Below are 21,466 nucleotides of genomic sequence, written 5' to 3'. Positions count from 1 at the left end.
ACCTTCTTCATATATCTACACTGAACTTGTTGCTTGGTGTAGGATTATGATATATATATATATATATATCATAATCCTACACCAAGCAACAAGTTCAGTGTAGATATATGAAGAAGGTGTACCGAATGTTCAGAGGTATGTCGTCATAAAAATACAGCATATTAGGATGAGTGGGGAGTGAATGTATTAATACCATGGCCAGTTTCTCTCCGTAGCTGGTTGGGACACAGTTAGTTCCATCTTGTCTAAGATCACATTTGTTTCCCACGAGCATGATGGGAACATCCTCCTGGGACACATCCTGCTATGCAGAAAACAAAAAAGCAAAAAGAAAGCAAAAATAGGAACAAGAAAATGAAAAACAAAATATTGCAGAACTGCAGCATATGTTGCAGCAGAATTTATAATTGTGATGATTAAAATATCCACGTTACTGAAAAAAATAAAAGATTAACTACTTAAGTAGAACTATTGGTCCGACATGAAGCACCACAGTGTGTACATAGAGAAGTTAATAATATCTCACAGCACATGACATACACATACAGCATGCTCAAATAAAAAGTCACAGAAAATTCAACATGCCCACAATAACAGAACACAATCTAAATAAGGTACATCCAACACTTACAGATCTGCTGCGTGCGAAAAGAGAAAAACAAGCAAGATCACTTTGTTTAATATTCAAATTAATATGTGACAAAACATTTACTGGCAATACCCTATGATACACAAATGCTGCCAAGACTAATTGTCATGACAGATGTATCTACAAATTTCACTGTCACTTTATTCTGCTGAGGTGTGGAACTTTTTTTGCTAAAAAAAAAAAAAAAAAAAAAAGTCAGTCTGCAACAATCAGTCAGAGAAGAGTATTGCGTTACCTCGATCATGTCCACCCACTCTCGAACATTAAGAAAGCTCTTCTCACAGGTGACATCATACAGCAGCAACACCCCGTCCGCCCGGCGGAAATATGACTTTGCAATGCTGCGAAACCTGACAAGAAACAAGAAAGGATTAAGGTTTAAAATTAAGATTAACTACACAATTAAACATTGTTACATATGGATTATTGGCTCTAAACACATGTAATAATAAACTTTATTTACATGGTGCACTTGAGAACACATCTATAAATGAATAGTTCAAATCATCACACATATTAGATAATATTATATTCACACCAGCACACACCTCTCCTGTCCTGCAGTGTCCCATAGTTGTAGTAAAACAGGCTCTCCATCTACAATGAATGTCTTCATCTGGAAATCCACTCCTAGGAACAAATAGCAGACACAAAATGTCACCTTAAATTGGTTTAAAAAAAAAAAAAAGGTCAAGTGGAAATTCCCAGCTCCACCTCCAATCACTCTTGGAGTAACGACCGTAGTTAGGGCAAAAACTTAGATGTGTGTTGTTATGTTATTTTACCTCATATGTGCAGATGTGTGCACAGACAAACTTAAATGTTTACTTTTACAGTTGCCATGTAACTATATAATTTAATTTCTTTTTGGTGATTGTTTGTTTTTACTTTCTCGTACAGGTGCTCTGTTTACTTTTTTTCTTGAATTTCTCTTTAATTTTCTGTTTCTTTTTTCTGTGGTCGCACAGGCTTCCAGAGTATTCAACTAGTCGCACTAGTTGTTTTTCACGTACTACAACATTTATAGCCTAAGCTAATTTGCAATGTCTGTCCCAAGATGGGCCTTTAAAAATAAATATATGATTCCACAACTACATAAAATACTGTACAAACATGATTTGACACAATTTAAAACAACAATCATAATACAAAACAATAAACATCAGAAACACAAATCACCAGCTCATTCATGACTAAATGATTGATTGTTTCAGTTTGAGTTTAAAATGATCAGAGTCAGGATCCAGTTTGAGTTTAGTAGATAAGGAATTCCACATGTTGATTGTCTGAACAGAGAAAGCTGATTGTCTAAGTGACGATTACGCAAAGTCATCTTACAATTCCCACTGGATGCTCCACGTGTTACTGAGACTCTGAGAGGAACCACCAGGTCACTGAGGAGCCTGATCGTGTGGCATTTATGGATGAGTTTGAGGTTGGCAAATTTGATAAAATGATAAAAACTTTACATATTTAATTTCTTCAGAACATGGCAATGATGTGACGTTCTTGGCGTTCCATCCAAAATTTTCATTGCCCGATTGTATATCATCATTAGAGGCTTGACTGTTGTAGAAGATGCATTTTTTTTAACATTTATTTTTATTTAGTTTTTCCACAAAAACAAAACATAAGACAGACAGGGTCATCACGGGTGTAGAGAAATGCATAACATGTGGAAAAAAGATTTGATGAATCTGGGTTACATTCTTTATCAAAATCTATGAGTCCTTAGTGTCCATGTGTAACAGTTGGGGTCCTAGAGGATTTTTGATCCTTCACTCTGTTTAATGTAGGTCCTGACTGCTCCGTATCAGGGAAGATGTCTCCCATTCTTTCTTAACTTAAAAGTCCATTCTCTTAGTGCAAAATAAAAATACAGAGGAAGAATGGCGTATTTCTCCAACCAAGCATATATGCAGAAATCTTTTCAGGTTCAAATAGGACTTCAGTTTTTTCCAATATTTTTCACATTTCTTGGTAGCATGTCTCAGGGAAAAAGTCAATTGTTCCATCGTATAGATTTCATTAACTATTTCAATCCATTCAGGGATTGTAGGAGATTCTTTACTCAGTCATTTTCTGGTTATTGTTTTTTTACTAGCTGCCAGTAGTATTTGTAACAAGTATCTGTCCTGATTTTTCAGCCCAGTTAATACATTTCCCAAATATATAACACTGAAACTAAAAACAAGCTCTGAGCTGATTATAGATCTGATCTCTTTCACTATGTCTGTCCAATAGGAAGAAATATTTGGACATTCCCAAAAAATGTGAAAATGACCAGCTGACATATTACCACACATTCTCCAGCACTGGCCTTGTTCAGGATTGTTGCTTTGCGATTTTTTTAATCTTTGGAGTAATGAAAAACCTTAAAAGCAAGAATCTGCTTGTGACCATGAGGTGACACAGTAACTTAAATGTCGCTGACAATGTTTTAATTTAATCATGTTTAGGAAGTAAACTGCTCATATTAAGATGTCCACCAAATATATCCCTCGCTTCTCGCTCGTGTCTGGTGGAGTCAGCCACATTAATCATAAGCTCTTTTTTGCTTAATGTTACGGTTTTAGGTGCAGTCGAAGTTCACCGAGTGGCCGCCGTCTCCGCGTCCAACGAGACAGGAATCTTAACGGGCCTCTGGTAGCCACATCCTCTCTATTATCCAAAACTCGCACGGGCTTAGGCTCCGTGTTCCCCGGCCTTTCCTTGGTTGTATGGGCCTCTGACACCTGCTCTTCGGTCAGAGCCTCCGTGCGCCCCAGGATATCCGCTCCTGCAGCCGGCCCCACGGGCATGTCCTGCGCAGTGCCATCCATCGCTGACCCCTGACCCCGGCTCTACAGTCATGCGCCTCAGCGTGGCCGCTCCTGCAGCCAACCCCAATGTCGAGTAGTCCTGCAGAGTTACGCTCATCACTGACTTCGGCTCCGCGGCCGTGCGCCTCGGTGTATCGACTCCGGCAGCCGTCCCTGCGGTCAAGAAATCCTGCACAGCAGCGGTCGCCACTAGCCTCGGCACCAAAGCCGTGCGTCTTGGCGCATACGCTCCAGAAGCCGGACCCACTGGTGCACGGCGACGCTCAACGATGACATCGCCTCCACAGCCGTGCGCCCCAGCACAGCCAGATCGACCTCCGACTCCACAACTGAGCGAAGCGACGTGGGCCTGATTACCGGTGGTTTTTCCTCAAACGTACATCCAGACACAGCTATGTTGACAGTCGGCCCCATCAGCGATGCGCAATCAGTTAGCAAAACAGGGGACGTGTTTAGCTGAATATCACCCACCAGAAGTATCGGTAGAAAATAAATTGTAAATGTTCGAGTCCATTGGTGCGTTTTACTTTGAGAATTAAGCCCGGTCGGTTTTATGGATAGGATACTTGCAGACCCGTTGTCCGGAATAGCCGTGAAGATTATGGCCGACTTTATGAAGACAAAGCAGGAAGCAGTTTGTAATCTTATCGTTGTCTGTTGTCGATTGCTGTTAGTAAACACACATGCCGCTGGCAGGGCCAGTGATCCACAAACAAACGTGTAAAACAAGCAAGCCTGTTTGTTTGGAGTAAGGCTGTTGAACCGGAGAGCGCCGTCTTGTTTGTCATGACAGTGCCTCCCATGTCTAAAACCCCTATTTCTTCGTTTAAATTGCCAGCTGATGTTAGAAAAGTTGAAGACTTAAACGATATTAAAAAGAAAGACAGTGCAAACAGCATGAGGCCCATCAAACCATGTTTATCTGGAGCTACCCGAACTGTCTCCAACAACACGCCACGCCATCTTTCATTAATCAATCAGCTTCCAATTACTCTCAACATTTCTTGGGGGAAAGACAATAAAGCTTGTGGTTCTAAGAAAAGACAGTGGCTGAGTTAGTTTTAGTTTCTCTAACTCACCCAGTGTTGCGCTGGAGTCTAACTTGAACTCGTTCTTGCAGAGACGAAGCAGGAAGCTGGACTTTCCCACGGCAGCGTCTCCAGCCAGCACGATCCTGTACGCCTTTTCTGACGTCATGTAGCCCAGGTCTGAGCTTTCGTTAATGTCCTTCTAGAGAGACAGAGTGATGGACACATACAGCACTCATTAGATTACTGTATTTGCATTCTGCGTATTTACTTGATGTTTAATATATTTGGTCCTCAGCATTGACAACTTTGCAACTGCTGCTTTTCTCTGTAGCTTTGTCAGTGGTCAGCTCTGTTCAGCAATGGAAACATTGGATAAAGTCTAATAATAGATCAGGAAATGTTTAGAAATACATTAAATAAAGCCCTAAGAGCAGCAGGCAGTGATGGTAATGTGCATAATGTTAAAATGTGTTTGATAAGCAAAGAGCACATTGATGGGTTTGGTGCCATACAAATGGAGGCTCTAAAATTGTAAAGTTTGCCCTAAAACACATCCCAAGATATATTCCCATTTTACCGGTGACTGGGATTAATCTTCATCCTTTTGAATATCTGCTGTAAATTTTATATAAATCTCACCATTCAAAATACATGTTGGAAAGTATGAAATGATGGAAACTTTTGAAAAAAGGCCTGAACGTCACCAAAATCATTAGCAGCATAATCTTCTACTATCAATACTATATCTGACTAGTAGACGCAAGATATTTTGCTCCGAAGCAACATCTTAGAAACAACAGAATTTTTCGGAGAGTACTTCCTCCGTCCTTCTGTCCTTCTGTCTCCCCATATTTCATCCGTCCCCCTAACTTGCATTGGATAAACTCCCCTCTCTGTAATCCTCCGTTGCTCTCTCTTACCTGAATACTGAGGGCACTGACAGCTTTCCGTATAGTCGGGGCTTCAGGTTTGGGTTCAGGTGGCTTCCAGTCCAAAACTGAGCTGCTGTCTGACCCGAATGCTGATTCAGTGTCCTGAGTTTCTGCTGGCTGTGATGTAGACACACAAAGACAAAAAAGTTGCTCAGACACAGAATTCAAATGTTATCACGATGACTTCTTTACAACAGAACAGCCTGCACAGCAGCTGTGAACATAAGCAAGTTCTTATAACCATTTCAAGATTTATTTTATTAACTTGAGTATTTATTGTTTGGTTTTTCACCATTTTCCATGTTTATATTTTGTTTTTCTATTTATCTTTCTGAGTGTGGAAGGAGAGTGATAAGTTAATATAAATGATACTTGAGGTTTGTACCCAAACTAAAACTCAATAACCATTAAAGTTACAAAAAGACATTTTTAGATTGTTAAATTCTTTGGTTTATGACCAAATACCTGCAAATCAGCCTCAGCTGTACTTTGTGCTACCTAGGAAATGCTAATATGGTGAAGATGGTGAACACTACACCTGCTCAGGATTTTAGCATTATCTCTGTGAGCATGTATTGATAAAGCAAGTATTGATGGACATGTACACTCATGTCTCTTATCGTCTCACCTCAGTGTCAGAGTTTTCTCCCATCATGCTGTCATTGTTGTCCTCCTCCACTTTCTTTTCCTCCCTCTCTTCCTTGTCCTCTTCATCTTGACCTTTGACCTCCTGCTCTGAATCGTAGCCTCCATGGGAACCTCTGAGTGTCGACAGGCCGCTGTCCACGTAGATCTCCGGCAGGCTGTCCTCTTCGCACTCACTGCTGTGTCTTCGCCTCAGGCCCGGGTCACACATTGCCAAGGCCAGAGTGTCACAGCTGGGCCGGCGGCTGTACAGAGGGAAGTCATCCACACGCTGGCAGAACCTGAAGACGAGGTCAGGAAATAATCCAGAACAGAAAACACATGGTGCGGTTAAGCAGATGACACACAGTCCTGTTTCTACTGTAGTGGCATCAAACACACTGTTTAAAAACTGGATGAGTGTAGATAAGGTGCCAGGCCACAACAAAAGCATCAAAATACAGCTTGTTAACAACAAAAAAAAAAACAGTCAGGGAATTATTTATCTATTAATTATTATTGTGTTTTCATTAACTGGACCCTGGCCCATTTTTTATTTAAGTGGCTCCCAGGAAAAGCAAAACAAGTGTACATTTATACTCTGTTTTTCTAATATTTTTGTCTTGTTTTTCTGCATCTGTACTGGCATCATGTTATACTTTTACACTAATGCTAAAATGCTTTACTGCAGGAGTATTGTCTTTCTTTGATGCTGTGACAGGGAAAATTCACCACTGCAAACTTCTAATTAGAAAAACAGTTTGTTGGATTTAGGGGCATCTAGTGGTGAGGTTGCAGATTGCAACCAACTGAATACCTCTCGGTCTAGTGTAGAAATATAGCGGTGCAACATGATGAACTCTGTGGGTATGGAGCCGCTCCCAAGTAGACATGAAGAGCTTTTTGTAATGTAACAAAAAGGACAACAATTGTCATGTTCAGGTGATTATATTCTAATGAAATGAAAACAGTTTTAAGTATTTTATATAATTCCTGCCAATATATGCCCCTTTATCCTACACACACGACTTTTAAGATGGCAAAATGTACATGTAGTTTGTATTATTGTCTTGTCTTATCGTCACATTGACACAAAACATTTGTCCCTCCACACCACACAACTTTGCTCATCAGCCATGACAGCACCTTAAATAAATACCTCTCAGCACATTCACCATTTACTTTACTACTTTGTAAACAAACAGTCATGTGTTTTAGGAGAAGAAAACTTCAATGCAGAGCAAAAACATCCTTACTTGTGTGTCACTGTGTACTCAAGCTGCTTAAACCCCTTTGAACTGGAGATGCAGATGACTCAAACCTGATGAACCTGGTCTGAAATTAAACCCCTGAAGCTGCTAACACTTAATCATCCTAAATCTACAGTTTAACATCAAACGTCCTCAAAGTAACTGAAAATAATCTGCTTATTAACACCTGTAAATTTGTTTCTACAAGGATAAAATGGCGTAACACTGGCACAGAAAATATGGTGATATCTGAACAAAAACAAATTGAGTCTAGAGACTTCTTTAAACTTCTTAACCCTCTGTGTTGTGTGCACATCTTACCTATCCATTACTGCGTAGGGTGATGTGTAGCAGATGCTTTTACTTCTGTTTCTGTTTGCTAGATCTCCTGGTGACCCTCCGTTACCAGACTGTAACACACAAAGTTAACAGTACATTATGTTTACATCCGTCTCTATATGTGACATTAACAAAGAATTTCCTTCGGGATTAAAAAAGTTCTATCTTATCTTATCTTAATGCACTTCTCTTGTACTATTGTAATACTACATGAAGTTAATTGGCACATGCAATGATTCATATTTTTCACATTATTGCATATTACTACTTCTAAAAACTGCACAACTCTTTCATTTTTACTCAGATTGATTGTGTACATTTTTTCACTTTTTTTGTAGTTTTCTTCATATTTATGTATTTTTTAGTTTTGCTTTATAATTTTTTTTTTTCATTTTCTCAATATGTTTATGTTTTGCACCATTACTCCACAGCAAATTCCTTGTGTGTGAAAACCTACTTGACCTCAAACCAGTCTGATTAAAAATGAGGGTTTTCTTTGTTTTATAACTTAAATTAACCAATAGTTTTTCTAAGATAGTTTGATAGATAGTGAAAACAGTTTTTAATGTCCTGCTCAGCTGTTTGTTGGAGAACATTTTGAGTCAGCATATCCTTATGGAAAATGTGCTGAATTGTACTCAACCTGAATGAGCTCTCTATCATTTGGTTTAGGCATGTTATGCTATAAAAATCCACTGGAAGTCACTGTGTCTTCAAATAGTCTGCCTTTTCAGTTGCCCTTTCACTGAACAGCTTTATGCAACTTTCTACAAAAACTAAAACTCTAAAAAGGGGCAAATAATTAAAAAAAATATATGCTCTACCAGACGGTTGATTTGGCCTTCTAGGTAAAGTTAATGACGCAAAGTTAATAAAATAAAAATTGACTTTTTTCTTAGATATAAATAAACTTCTGATCACTCATTGCTGTTAAATGATACATTTAATGTTATCCATTATATATATGGTGGTGGGTTGTTTTTGTGTGCGTGTGTGTGTGTGTGGTTTTTTTTATAGTCTAAAGCCATGTTTTATCAGTTGAGATGGCCTCTTATGGCAAAAGTAGTGATGCTAAGATAATAAATTTACATTTTTATGAAAAAAAGGATGAATATTCACAGTTGTTAATACCATACATTCAATGTTATTCTATTATATATTGTGTAGAATAAATTCTATCTGTATGATTTCTTCACCATTTCTGAGATTTTTTCAAGGTAATGTAATGGTAAATATGCATGGTAATGAGTAACGTACTAGTAATACCACTATTCCATGGTTGCAAATTGATATATTTTGATATACAAACATGTTACAATCATTTTAACAGTAAACAATCTGTATTTTTTTTCTTCCTGTTTTACCATTACCATGAACGATCATCTCAACCGTTTGGTAAAGGCCTATATTTAAAAACATATGGGTTATGTTAAAAAAAAACAAAACATTTTTCATCGCTTTTTGTGTTTAAATTCAGTGTTGGGGAAGCTTCTTTGAGCTCACAATTTATTACTTCACACCAGAACGAGTTGAACTTCAGGAAAGCCATCCTCGGAAGTAATCTAGTTTGGCTAATAAGGCTACTTAAAAAAAGTAGTTCAAACTACTTTGTAAAAAGTTAATCAAGATGATCACCGTGTACATGTGATGTGAAATTCTAATCAAATATTATCCAAAAAAAATCACCGCAGACACCCAGTTGAATTTATTGCAAAAAGTGCCCACTTGTTCACAGATCATACATGAAGCAAAGGAAGCATGCAACAACATCTGTGAACATTTTTAAAATAAATAGCAAGAATCAATACGTGTGACTAATTGTAAAAGGTCAAGTGTGTGGTGGTGGCTACCTGGGCACGCCTTCACAGTTGTTATGATGTAATAAAAAAGGGGCCGGGTTGGTCAAAAAGGGGGTTGATTACAGCAGAGAATCAATGGTAAAAAAAATATTAAAGATCATTCCTTTATGATCCAAAATTGTTTGTAGTTTCAGTTGTTAGCTACACAAAAAATGTAATGGTATGAAACAACTAAAATCATTATGTAAACATAAATGTAGTTAAACTACAAGCAATTGCAAACTGTAAATTTACATTCAGTAGTATTCCCCAACACTGTTAAAATTTTATAAATGGCTTTAGGCATCAGAATACCAAGTTTGTTCTCTTTTTTCTTACTTCTCCAAATATAAAATCAGCAGAAAATTGCAGGAAAACCTGATTTGCCAAATTCTGTAGGCTGAGGCCAGCGTCCACATCTGACTCTATGCATCTTCTCTCTACACATGCACATACTCTTTGTACCTTATACTTCATACTGTAAACTTTTGCATATCCACCCAGTCAATATTTTGCACAGTCCTGCACAAAACCAGACAACATATTTTTTTTAAATCTAATTTCTCACACTTTTACTTATTATTATTTTTCTCTTGACTTTTGCACTGTATTTATTGTAACGAATCAAAATACCAAGACAAATTCTTTGTATTGGCAAACTTACATGGCAGGAAAAACTGTTTCTACTTGTGATTTTTTTAATCCAATGGATCCAATGCACCAGCCTCTTCTAATTTAGAAACTGAACTACTTTTGAATTGTGCTTATTTTTCATTTAACTGTGTAGTTTTACCCTGCAGGTCCTTTCCAAGGCAGCTCTTAGGCCATCGTTGGTGTCATGCAGCTTCCTGTTGGCCGTCCTGTCCACAGAAAGAAAGTGAGTACAGTAAGATCTGTTTCCATCTCTGGCAGAAAACATTAACATTAGTTTGTTTGATTTTGTTGTACAATTCTGTCTGACTTACTGCAGAATCTCGATCTGGCTCTCCAGAGCGTCTCGCTCATCAGCGAATTGTCTCATGAGCTCCTCATCTCTGCAACAAAACAGTTGTTGGATATTATGAATATTAATCAAAAGAACAAATGACGTTATGACTGAATTAGTGTCAGCTGACTATGTTTTCAGCATCACAAAGGACACCTTACACATAAATTCACTGACTTTGGAAAATGACAATAAACAGGATGAGAAATATTTCCATGCTTCTGTATTCCAGTTAATGGCAGTAAAACCAGAGACATTTTCACACCAGATCAACTGATTTTCTCAAAGACATTACACCTAAGTTACCACATCAGACACCAACACAGCATAAACGGCATCACTGAGATGGTCCAAGGACGCAGACTGTTATCCTGCCAGTGTCTCTGTTGCTAAGAAACACTTCCAAAGAAGTTATTGTGTGTGTGTGTGTGTGTGTGTGTGTGTGTGTGTGAAGTCACTCCAGGATATCCTGTTTCAGCTGTGACAAAATGAAAACACGCCGGGAACGAAAGCACAGTCTGTCAGTAAGAGGGGGGCGTGGCCTCCGTCTCCCTTTCTGTCTCTGTCCCACTGCAGCAAGAGACCTCAACAGTGGGGTTATTTGACAAGCAGACTGAGGCCACACTGATATTCTTTATTCTTCTAAATCTAATACACTTTTTAAAATTAAAAATAGATTTCAAATGTAAGTTGGAGTGTTTAGAGCTTTTCTTCATGTGAGGAAGAACAAAGTGCAAATATTTATTATTCTCAAGTTCACATAAATCTACAAGTGAGATGAGAAAAAGGTGGAGAGAACCTGTTCTGCTACTCAGTAATTCTAGGTTTAGACTTTCAGAGTTTACACTGGAAGCAAAGAGTGCATGAAGAGAAAGGGAGTCTGCTATAATCCTCTTTTCTTTCTCACTGTGAAAAATTAAAATATTATGACGCATGATCAGACAGAGGTGCTATCAGCTTTTAGACTGCACCTAAACTTCAATTTCCTGTTAAAAAAAAGACTGCAAAAAGGTTTAAAACTCAACTCGAGACAGATAAATCCACTCAAATGAGCCCAAATGAACTGAATTATCCTCAAATATCTCATTCTGTCCACAATCCAAAGATTATCAGTTAACAGATGTAGAGGAGTCAAGAAACCATTAAAAACCCATATTTAAGAGGCCAGAATCAGAGATTTTTCTTTAAAAATATACTCAGACCGATAAATCAAATATCAGATAATTTGCTGGTTATTTTAATGGTTGACAACTAAGTGATAAATCAAACCAGCTCCTATAATTACACAAACAAATGAAACATATAATCATCAATACACAGCTCACATAAGGACCCACGCCCAGAAAAAAAGGTTAATAAGTTTACTGTTCATTGTTGATGCTTTGATCGGTAAGCTCCGTCTTTAGTGAGTCCATCTCGCTATGCAGACAGGCGACTTTGGTCTGAGACTTCAACAGCTCCTGTTTTAACTTCTGGTTATCCTGCAGAAAAGAGGAATAGGAATGTGACGTAAACCGGAGAAATATGCGTAACAAAGAATTTACTGAAATTAAACACTTTGTTATAAATACGTATATTCAGTCTTACCAGTGTTAGCTCATTGATTTTCTTCTTCAGGGCCGGGCTCTCATCCTTCACAGTGATGTTCTTGTACTTTTCTTCTATCTGATGGATGAGTTCACATATTTAGGATTAAGTTTATTTGACTTTCAGGTAGACATCAATCAGATTCCACTCACACGGTAGTTTTTTAGAAATGCGGATACTGTTTTCATACATTCACACAATCACCGTAAATCCGAAGTTCTGATCAGTGAAGTCCAGCTGACATTTGTGTTTTTACAAGGTTAAAAGGATTTATCAGTCCTGGTGCATCTTCTTGTGAATGCTATAATTTTTTTTCACAAAGGACAAATTTTTCACTGTTTAGAGAAACCGTGTTTTTCTCAAACATGTACAGTGTTGTTAATTTTTAAGAGCCTGTTTGTGTTTGTATCTAAACAGGTTAAATGCTTCTCTGCAGCAGTGTACTCCTCATTATGGCACTTTAACCCTTGTGTCACAGTGCATCACTGTATTATTGACAGGCTTGTTCTTTAAAGGCCCTGACACACCAAGCTGACAGTTGGCCGTCAGTCACTGTCAGACCGTAGGTGATCGTCTGTCGCCCTGGTTTTGGCGGTGTGTTTCGCACTGTTGGCATTACTTGGTCCTTTTTCGCTTTTTTTTCAGCCAGTTCAGGATATGCTGACTCCACATTGGAGCCCGTCCGTGAATAAAGTTACTGTGATTGGCAGTTCAGCTCAGTGTACAAGAGGAGAAACGGACATGAGGAAAGAAAACACAAAGCTGAAGTCAAACTTGACTGAAACAAACTTGTTATAGTAGGTAAGATTTTTTTTAAGCCACTGAGTTCTTTAACAGACACTGTTCATAACTATTTGTGTTATTGTTTGCAAAAAAATAATTTTTCTTTCAATATTAGGTTGTGTTGTTAATGTGCTAACTGGTTAACTAGCATCTTGAATATGTTCAGCAGTCCTCTGTCTGCAGATACAGAGAGTTATTTCTTCTCAAGCAGGCGCAAAAGGTTATGTGGTTGTGGGTTGTTGGCTGTAGTCTTTATGGTGCGTTCAGGTGCAACTGTTTGGCTGAGACACAGGTGATGTGAGGCGACGCAACAGTTTGCATCCATCGCCACTAGTGCTGTGATGCCAGCGCGTTGTTTCCGTTTTGACTGCGTATCTTAAATTTGGCATAATTATCTCCAACCTGACATTTTATTCTAATGCTTTTATAAGCAAAGTTCAAATTAAAATGAATTCTAACATATGAATTACATTATAACTATGCACATATTTCCTATTATCTACATGCTTTCCTACATGCTATAAACAAGCCTGAGCAGAGTCTGAATGTACAGTAAGAGAGTTGTGCAGTGAAAATGACGTGCAGTCAAAGACGTGAAAAATTTACCATCTTCATCTTCTGGATTTTACACTGCAGCTCACAGACTTCAGTTTCATAACTTGTCCGTAACTCACTGAGCGCAGCCTCTGTTTTCCTCTTTTCCTACACAAAAACACAAGCAATCACAAAAACAGTTGGTGACATTATTTCATGGAAGTCCGTGTGTATGTGTGTGTGTGTGTGTGTGTGTGTGTGTGTGTGTCCCATTAACCTGTGACTATTTTAGGGCAGATTTTGAACCAAGGCCACCGGGGGTGTGTATCAGCAACTGTCAATCAACAGTTTCCAAATATAAAGACCTCTCTTAAAGGTGTCAGAACACGAGTGTGTGCACAAAACACAAAACAAACAAGAGCTCCTCAGTGAGCTGAGTCAGTACACTTACATAAGTTATACACACACGCAGTGATAAGACAGAGTTTATGCTCCCACGTCAGTTTTAAGGTAACATCAGGACCAAAGATAAGATTAAATAAACACAAGTCAAATAAACCAGACAGTCTGATTTGTGGAGTTCTGTCACTGTCATTTTCACCTTTAATTTTATGTCACGGAAAGCTAAATATTGTTATCAAATCTTATCATTTTACACAGCACGCTGTTCAGTGTGTTTCACCAGATTCCAGGAAATATCTGCAGCTTTCATAAAACTTACAACCAAGTATATTTTAATTCCTGGAAAAGATTGAAAACAAAAGCCAACAGAATTTGCCAGACTTTTAAATTGGCTCACTGAGTTCGAGTGGACTAGTTCTGGTCTGGCATTGTAACATGAAAAATTGGTTTCTAGGTTAAAAAAGAAACCCACCCAATCAGCACCACAGGCAGGACTAATGAAATTGTCAAGCTGTTTTCAAGCAGTGCACCAGAACAAATGAGGAGTAACAACAATGGCGAGCGCTATAGATATTGTAGACACTGCTATCAAGGCTGAGTCGGCATGTTGTTAAAATATCGCCTGACATTGTAGTTTGTCTTACTTCACTCTGCTTCACTCTTGAAAGCCCTGTAAAAAAGGTAAAATCAGGGTTTCTCACACATTCATTTATCTGAGGTGGCCTGCCACAATCAAAATATCTGATGAAAATATAAAAATTCTCATTTTATATATGCAGAGATGGATCGTTTATTAGAAGGTAGAAGAAGGTAGATTTATTAGTCTACATTTGTCTTTGATCCTGCTACATCTTTGGAGTCGAAGGACGAGTTGATTAAAATCCACAGCTACTATGAAGATGCATCCGGTTGCTTAGGCACGTTGCTGCCGATGGCATCAGGAGTGCTATCAGAGTATGTAAGCTTTGGGTATTCATTGTACCACACTCTTGGAGAGTGTACTCTGGTCACAGGTGGAGCAGTAGAACGAGGTACAGTGAAGGTGATACTTAAACGTTCATTACACTGGTTCTAAAAGTTTGCGTTCACTGCCTCTGTAGCAGCTCCTCATCTCATCCATCAATCTGATCTTATTGGCTCTGACCGGATCGACAGATCAGTTATCCACCCTGCACCTCAAACTGCTGCTGAGAAAAAAGGAACTCACGTTGAGTCCACACACAATATAAAACAAAAAAATTCAGTGTGCCAGTGTAATCTGTCAGCCAGCACCAGCTACCACGTAATGGTCAGCTGACAAAACAAACAATGTCAGCCTGCAGGGCAAAAACCACAGCAGCTTCCCTTGTTGACAGGTAACTGCCTGCATGGACAGTAATGTTCACAATGTGATTTTATGTAAGACAAAATAACATTTATGAGCTCTCTGTTTTATCAATCTCCCTTCACTAATTTGTGTCTGTGTGGGCCATGTGGTCGTGGTGATGTATACGCCACTCTGGTGTATCTGCCAGCTACGACTTCTGCCAAACAGTGTGCAGACTCTGCCTACTTGTCACACCACAGACATACATCGGCGTGCTTATGGTATGGACCCATTCAGGCGGATATGTAGGTGTCCAGCGATTAGTTAGGAAAAAAAAGAAATAAAACCCTCCTCCCCTGAAGAAATCAGTTAGAGTGGATGCAATGTCAGACTGACAACGAAAATGAAGTGAAACAATTTGACTGTTCTGTCTGACATCAGGCAACATTAGAAAAGCTGTTATTTAAGAATTCAAAAGCCCCTGCAGTATGGCCGCCTCATTGTTGAAAACCATTTGCAGCACAGAATGACAGAAACTGCCTCAAATCCATCCCTTAATTTGACTTCTCTCGTTGTGGCCATACATCCTCCATGGAGGCATTTCAGCCGACTTGACTCAACAAGTGTGCACCCTGATTCTTTATAGATTATTATTTTCATCCTCACACCACCCAACCTTATCATCACAAATATATACAGCCTTATCATGTGAAACACTGGAGGCTGTAACGTGCTCCAGCACCTCTTTCCATCGAATGTTTCATATCTGGGCTCCACAGAGTCGTGAAATCCAGCCGATCAGCAGGCGTGTCTGAGTCTGGATGAGTAATCTGATATTCAGCCGCGTACGTTTGTTTGACATGAGGGAAGAGCTGAACAAACGCACCCTGCTTATCGCTTTTGCCTATACAAACTCCAGAGAAACAAACACATGAGTCAGGATTATTTAAGACAAGATCAAAAAGTGATGTTTTTTGGGGTTTTAGGAAGTCTTGTGTTCAGTGTTTCCCACCTGCTCTCGTGTTTTTCTCTCTGCAGCATGGATGCGTTGGTCCATTTCATCCTCCATCTCACTGAGCTGCATTGAAGCCTGGTCCTGGGCTCTGCAAAACAATAAGAGGATAGTTTCACCGTCCACTCATTAACTATGTATACTGACTTATCCTACTAATATTATCTCCAATTAATGCATCAACTACTGCTTTATAGATTACTGACAGCCCCAACAATCAGATTACTGTCTACCAAAGCCTCACTGTTACAAGATTTGGTTCGTCAGGGTTGGATATGATTGTTTTAAGTGAAAGATGGTTTACACCAAAGGCCTCTTACAGTACAGTCGCCACAATAAATCGTTGGTATTTTATGTTGTTGCAAACCATCAGTATGTTACGTTTGTTCGTTTCATCTGTGTCATGTCAACAGTTCTATAGAGACGTAGTTCAGATTATGTGTATATGAGCTGAGTTTCTCATTATGAGGAGGTGACAATGGTGGATGGGACGACATCGAGGCAAAAAAGCTGACAAGCAGCCACCATTTTACAAACCAGAGAAATTTCCAGCCTTTTTCCTGGTGGAAAAAAAGGTTATTATAAGACAAAACATGAATTTTTCCCAGCCATAACCAAGTGGTTTTGTGCCTAAATCTAACTCCATGTTAATCACAGCATTATCACAACATATAATTGAAATTTAAAATGTAACAACATAATGTTTCAACATATCTGCTACACACAAAAAGTAAAAAATTTAATTGTGGTTTGCAGAAATTTACAATACCAACATTTATTTTAGCGACTGTGCTGGCCACTTAACAATGTTGTGGTCATAATCTATAAGGCCTCTCTATCTTCTTTCAGTTTAACCTGGATATCACATGATTTCCTGCTGCTAAATTCTGATAAAACCATCTGTGTGACTTTTTAAAGTTTAAGAGTGAAGAATATTGCTGTTGTTTTTGATTCTCCCATTTTGATCGGCACATTTAAGAAATCACCAAGACTGTGTAGTTGACTTCACGGAGAAATGCGTTTTTCTGCAGGACAACAGTGATGTGAAAACATAAAGATCAACAGACAGATGAGCCTACAGCATTCAGTTATAGTGTTAGCAGCATCTTTATTTCTCTTACAGCATACATAGTGATGTTATAATATTTTAACTCATTCTTATTTTGTGTAGTCCCATTGTCAATGAGAGAAACCTTTCTTATTCACAAAGCCATAAAGTGTGAATACAGTAACTTAAATAACTTTGAGAATCATTTTCCTCAAATCAGGCCTGTCCAGTTTTAAACGAATAAGAAACACAGGAAAACCAGTATTTACTTTAGAAAAAATTGTTCAGTATTGCCAGTAAGTGTGTGTGTGTGTGTGTGTGTGTGTGTGTGTGTGTGTGTGTGTGTGTGCGTGTGCCCCACCGTTTGATGGCGAGGGCCAGGTTCTCCATCTCTGAGTTCTGCTGTTTGATCTCTTTGGTGAAGTTCAGGATGACCTTCTCAAACTGGTTTATCAGTCTGGGCTCAGTCAGACTGATGTTCTGGTACAACGTAGCTGCTTGTTCATGCCTGAAAGACAATCAGGATTTGACATCAGCTTTACTCTTTAGCACTGTCACTCTAAAATGTTTTAAACAACAAGATTAAAAGACTTTAATGAGTTTAAGAATCCTGGATGTTCTGTTTCATACCAAACCTGAACTTAAAACACTTAACGTGTGTCTGCTCTGACACATCTACAATATATGATAGTTGGATCAGAGATGATGCAGTCAGTTGTTCTATTGAGTAAATAAAACAAAATTGAATTAGAAATAACTATAGTCTACTGATAACTGATTTAAAAAAAATAATCAAAATAAACGCATATTTAAAAGTCATAAATAGGAGCATAAAAGCAAGAAGAGCAACCGGCGAGACTATTGGACTGTGAATGCTTAACATTTAAAGGAACAGTTTGTATTTGGGGAAACATGTTATCCTTATTTCTTTCTGATAGTTACATGGGAAGATTAACAACATTGGAAAATGTAAACAGAGGAAAACAGCCAACTTAGTTTTTCCAAGGGGAAAAAATCCAATACTTTGAACTTGTAAATGACTTTATTAAAATTCTTTAGTGATTTTTGATACTATATATTGAATTAATTTCCCAAGAATTTTGAATTTAGAATTTTTCCTTCAAAACCAAATTCAGGACCTTTTAAACATTGCAACCTTCATGTATTTAAGTTTAGTATTTCTAGTTTAGTTGACTGAGTTCCTTGATTTCATAAGCAGATTAAAAAAAACAATGAAAGAGTAAGCCAATAGTGGTCTTATTCGCTGCCAAACCTTTTAGTTGGCATGTGTGCCCATGAAAGGCAATATGTTTTATAACTTGACTCAACAAAACTTAAAAACTGAGTCAACAACAAATTGCTATTTTTTTCCTGATACACAAAAGCTGCACAGCAAATTCAGATTTAAAAATAGACCAAAACAACTACTCTCAAACTTAAAACTTGTGCGTGTCACATATTTTTTCCAAGTGATACAGCATAAATAAACTGTAGCATGTACCAGAGCTCTCAGTCAAAACCATACAGGAGAAGGATATGCTCATGTAAAGCCTATTCACACATGTATGTTGTAAGTCATTAAAGTGATCTTGTGATAAAGAGTCTTGCGTCACAGCACCATGGTAAAACTGGGTCATATCTACTGTGTGTGTGTGAGTGTGTGTGTGTGTGTGTGTGTGTGTGAGTGTGTGTGTTTGCCTTCTGACAGGGCGGGCTGGCTGTAATGGCAAAGCATATAGACACTGCTGCCTGTCTGTCGGGTGACACAGCGCACTGCAACATCAGTGTCAAACACAAACTGATCATAAGAGAAACACACAAACAGGCACAAACACTGAAAGCTGTTAATAGAAACTGCTGTTAGGTTGTAATTAACTCTTTATAACCCGGAGCGACATCACTTCTTGTGCTGGTTTCAGATGCTTTTCGCTGGTATTTGATCCTTTGAACCCTGAGCAAATTGGTGCGATGCTTTGAAAAAGGTGGGGGGGGGGGAGGCAATGAGATGGTTATAAATATTTCACAAATTGCAAGAAATTAGTAAATTTAGAAAAATATTTTTTTTTAAAAATAAGGGACAAATGTCTAAGGAAGAGAGCAAGGGAAAAATATTTTCATAACGATCATATCAATAATTAAAATTATTATATTATCTAAATCACCTTTTCAATGTCATTTTCTTGTTTTTTTTAATCATTATTTCCTTTCTTTCTTTGTTTCTTATAAATGTTTAAGTAATTTTCTTGTACTTTTTACTGATGTCTTGCTAATTTTTTAATCATTTCTTCTCTTGTTGCTTATTGCCTTCTTCCCATATTTGCTCTGGTTTCAAAAAGCTAATATGATCATGTGTTAAGGATCGCTGTTTGTCGTAGAAATAAACTTGACTCCTCCCGAGAAAATATTATTATGTAGAGACAAAATACAAATGTATTATTTGTGTTATTTGTTATATGATTAAAGTCACAAAAACTCAAGGAAATGACACAGAAATATGTCAAGTGACCAAAATATTTCAAATAAACATGCTTCCTTATTTTATTCTTACTCTTTGTGCAGCCTTGGCTTGTTTTCCTGCTTGCTAACCTTCACTAATCTCCCCTGAATTAAACAAAAACATGATCAATTGTTTCTCATTGGTTTGGAGGGTGCGTGGTTATTATATAGTGTTTTACACTTATTTAAGTTGATATACTCAAAAGCTCAAAGCATATGGAAATCAGAATTCAGACCTCTGAATTGGCTACATGATAAGGTGCTTTGACTTTAAAACATTGTATCCACACTTGGAAATATAAAAAGGAATGTTTCTGGAGCATTCAGACCAAATGAGGAAAGCGTGAAGAACATATTGTGCAGAGGAGCCGTCTTTTAGGTCACTTAGCCACAGTCTCAATCAGCTGAGAGATTCAAATGTGTACACCGAAACACACAACTCATTACATAAGCCTCATTCAGCAGTAAAATGGTGCAATTAATAGGAATGAAATTGATTTTTCGCTCTCCATGTCTCTATCTCACACAACACAAAATATTCTTTCATTCCCTAAAGGACAGACGCTTGTCTGAAAGCTGTTTTCCTAATTATGGTCTCTCAGCTGACTGCTAGAACAGTGACTTTAACTGCTCGAAGAAAAGAGAGGGTATGACGAGACAACACCACTGTGACAATCAATGTCCTGATGCCACAGCAGCACAACAGCACGAGGACGTTTCCGAAGCCAGGCCTGGGGCCCCACACACACACACACACACACACACACACAGAAGGTAATGTATTACAATGAAAAAAATACCTAAAAACAGGTAAAGATTGTTAGAAATGTTGATCAGTGTTGATTAAAATGACGTCCTTAAATGTCTCGTTTTTTCCACATTCCAAAGAGTTTAGTTTACCTTCATAATGGAGGAAAGAAACTAGAAAATATTCACATTTAAGAAGCTGGAATCAGAGAATTTTTCTATTTTTTCCCTCCAGACTTACTCATTCCAACAAATCGATTATCAAATTAGTTGGCTATTAATTGAAAAGTTTGTTGCAGCTATAAGAGAGACACACAGTCACTGGTTGGCCAAAGATAGGACTGGGAACCAATTTTTGATACTATTGCCTTCTTGATACCTGGGTTTTGGTGCTAATGCCGAAACCAGAAATTACAACCAGAAACATCTTTTTCAACAAAAGAATCCAAGATGCCAGCTATACAAGAACTTTGCAGAATTAAAAAAGACAAAAATGTTTAAAATATATATTTAAATCAGGAACTATCTGGTAAAAGAATAAGCAGTTAATATTATGAATCCGGTTAATTATTTGGTGGGGTTTTTTTTAGTAATAAACAACAGTTTTTGATATTTGATGCTACGGACAAATTTTGGACAGAACCAAAAAAGTTCTGAATTTTGATACCTGGCTCTGTCTGAGGTACAGCTGCATTTGATCAAATGTTAACAGATTGTTTAAAGTTTGTAAGTAATAAAGAATGTAATTGTGAGTTGGATAAAAATAAAAATCAGAAAGGAAAGTTTGAATTTTAAAAAAAAACTTGCCCTAAATCTTCATCAGTCTGCCTAAAGGTTATAAAGATTATAAAGACATGACTAGCAATTGAATTCTACCTGTAAATAGGTCTTTTCAGGAGGCATTGTGGGAGGGAAATCTTGAGTCTCAACCATAGATTTATTATAACACCAGCAACAATATCTCAACAGAGAAAACTCAAAGTGATGATACTTCAAGAAATGCACAACTCAAGAATTACTGGGAATTAAATATCCAAAAATCTAGAAACTTGAAAATCTTATAGAGAAACACTGAAACACT

The 21,466-nt window shown here is 37.9% G+C and overlaps 1 protein-coding gene across 3 annotated transcripts in view; it reads right to left on the bottom strand.

Annotated features, from left to right (window-relative positions):
• Nucleotides 1-21,466, bottom strand: part of rasef (RAS and EF-hand domain containing) — a 109,236-nt gene that overhangs the window by 81,560 nt on the left and 6,210 nt on the right. For 2 of the 3 annotated variants that reach the window (XM_042488813.1, XM_042488812.1), the window contains exons 3-16: nt 17,504-17,650; nt 16,095-16,185; nt 13,447-13,542; nt 12,058-12,135; nt 11,836-11,951; nt 10,451-10,519; nt 10,279-10,345; nt 7,630-7,718; nt 6,063-6,360; nt 5,423-5,551; nt 4,551-4,701; nt 1,198-1,279; nt 885-999; nt 194-304 (exon numbers count right to left, since the gene is read on the bottom strand). In XM_042488813.1, the coding sequence (XP_042344747.1) occupies nt 194-304; nt 885-999; nt 1,198-1,279; nt 4,551-4,701; nt 5,423-5,551; nt 6,063-6,360; nt 7,630-7,718; nt 10,279-10,345; nt 10,451-10,519; nt 11,836-11,951; nt 12,058-12,135; nt 13,447-13,542; nt 16,095-16,185; nt 17,504-17,650 (1,639 nt within the window). The remainder of the gene's footprint in view (nt 1-193; nt 305-884; nt 1,000-1,197; nt 1,280-4,550; nt 4,702-5,422; nt 5,552-6,062; nt 6,361-7,629; nt 7,719-10,278; nt 10,346-10,450; nt 10,520-11,835; nt 11,952-12,057; nt 12,136-13,446; nt 13,543-16,094; nt 16,186-17,503; nt 17,651-21,466) is intronic. The other variant, XM_042488814.1, reaches the window with a different exon arrangement.

The sequence above is a fragment of the Plectropomus leopardus genome, chromosome 6 (genome assembly GCF_008729295.1).
Source record: "Plectropomus leopardus isolate mb chromosome 6, YSFRI_Pleo_2.0, whole genome shotgun sequence".
Taxonomy (NCBI): Eukaryota; Metazoa; Chordata; class Actinopteri; order Perciformes; family Serranidae; genus Plectropomus; species Plectropomus leopardus.
Note: the sequence above shows the minus strand (reverse complement) of the source record. Positions and strands in the feature narration are given on the sequence as shown.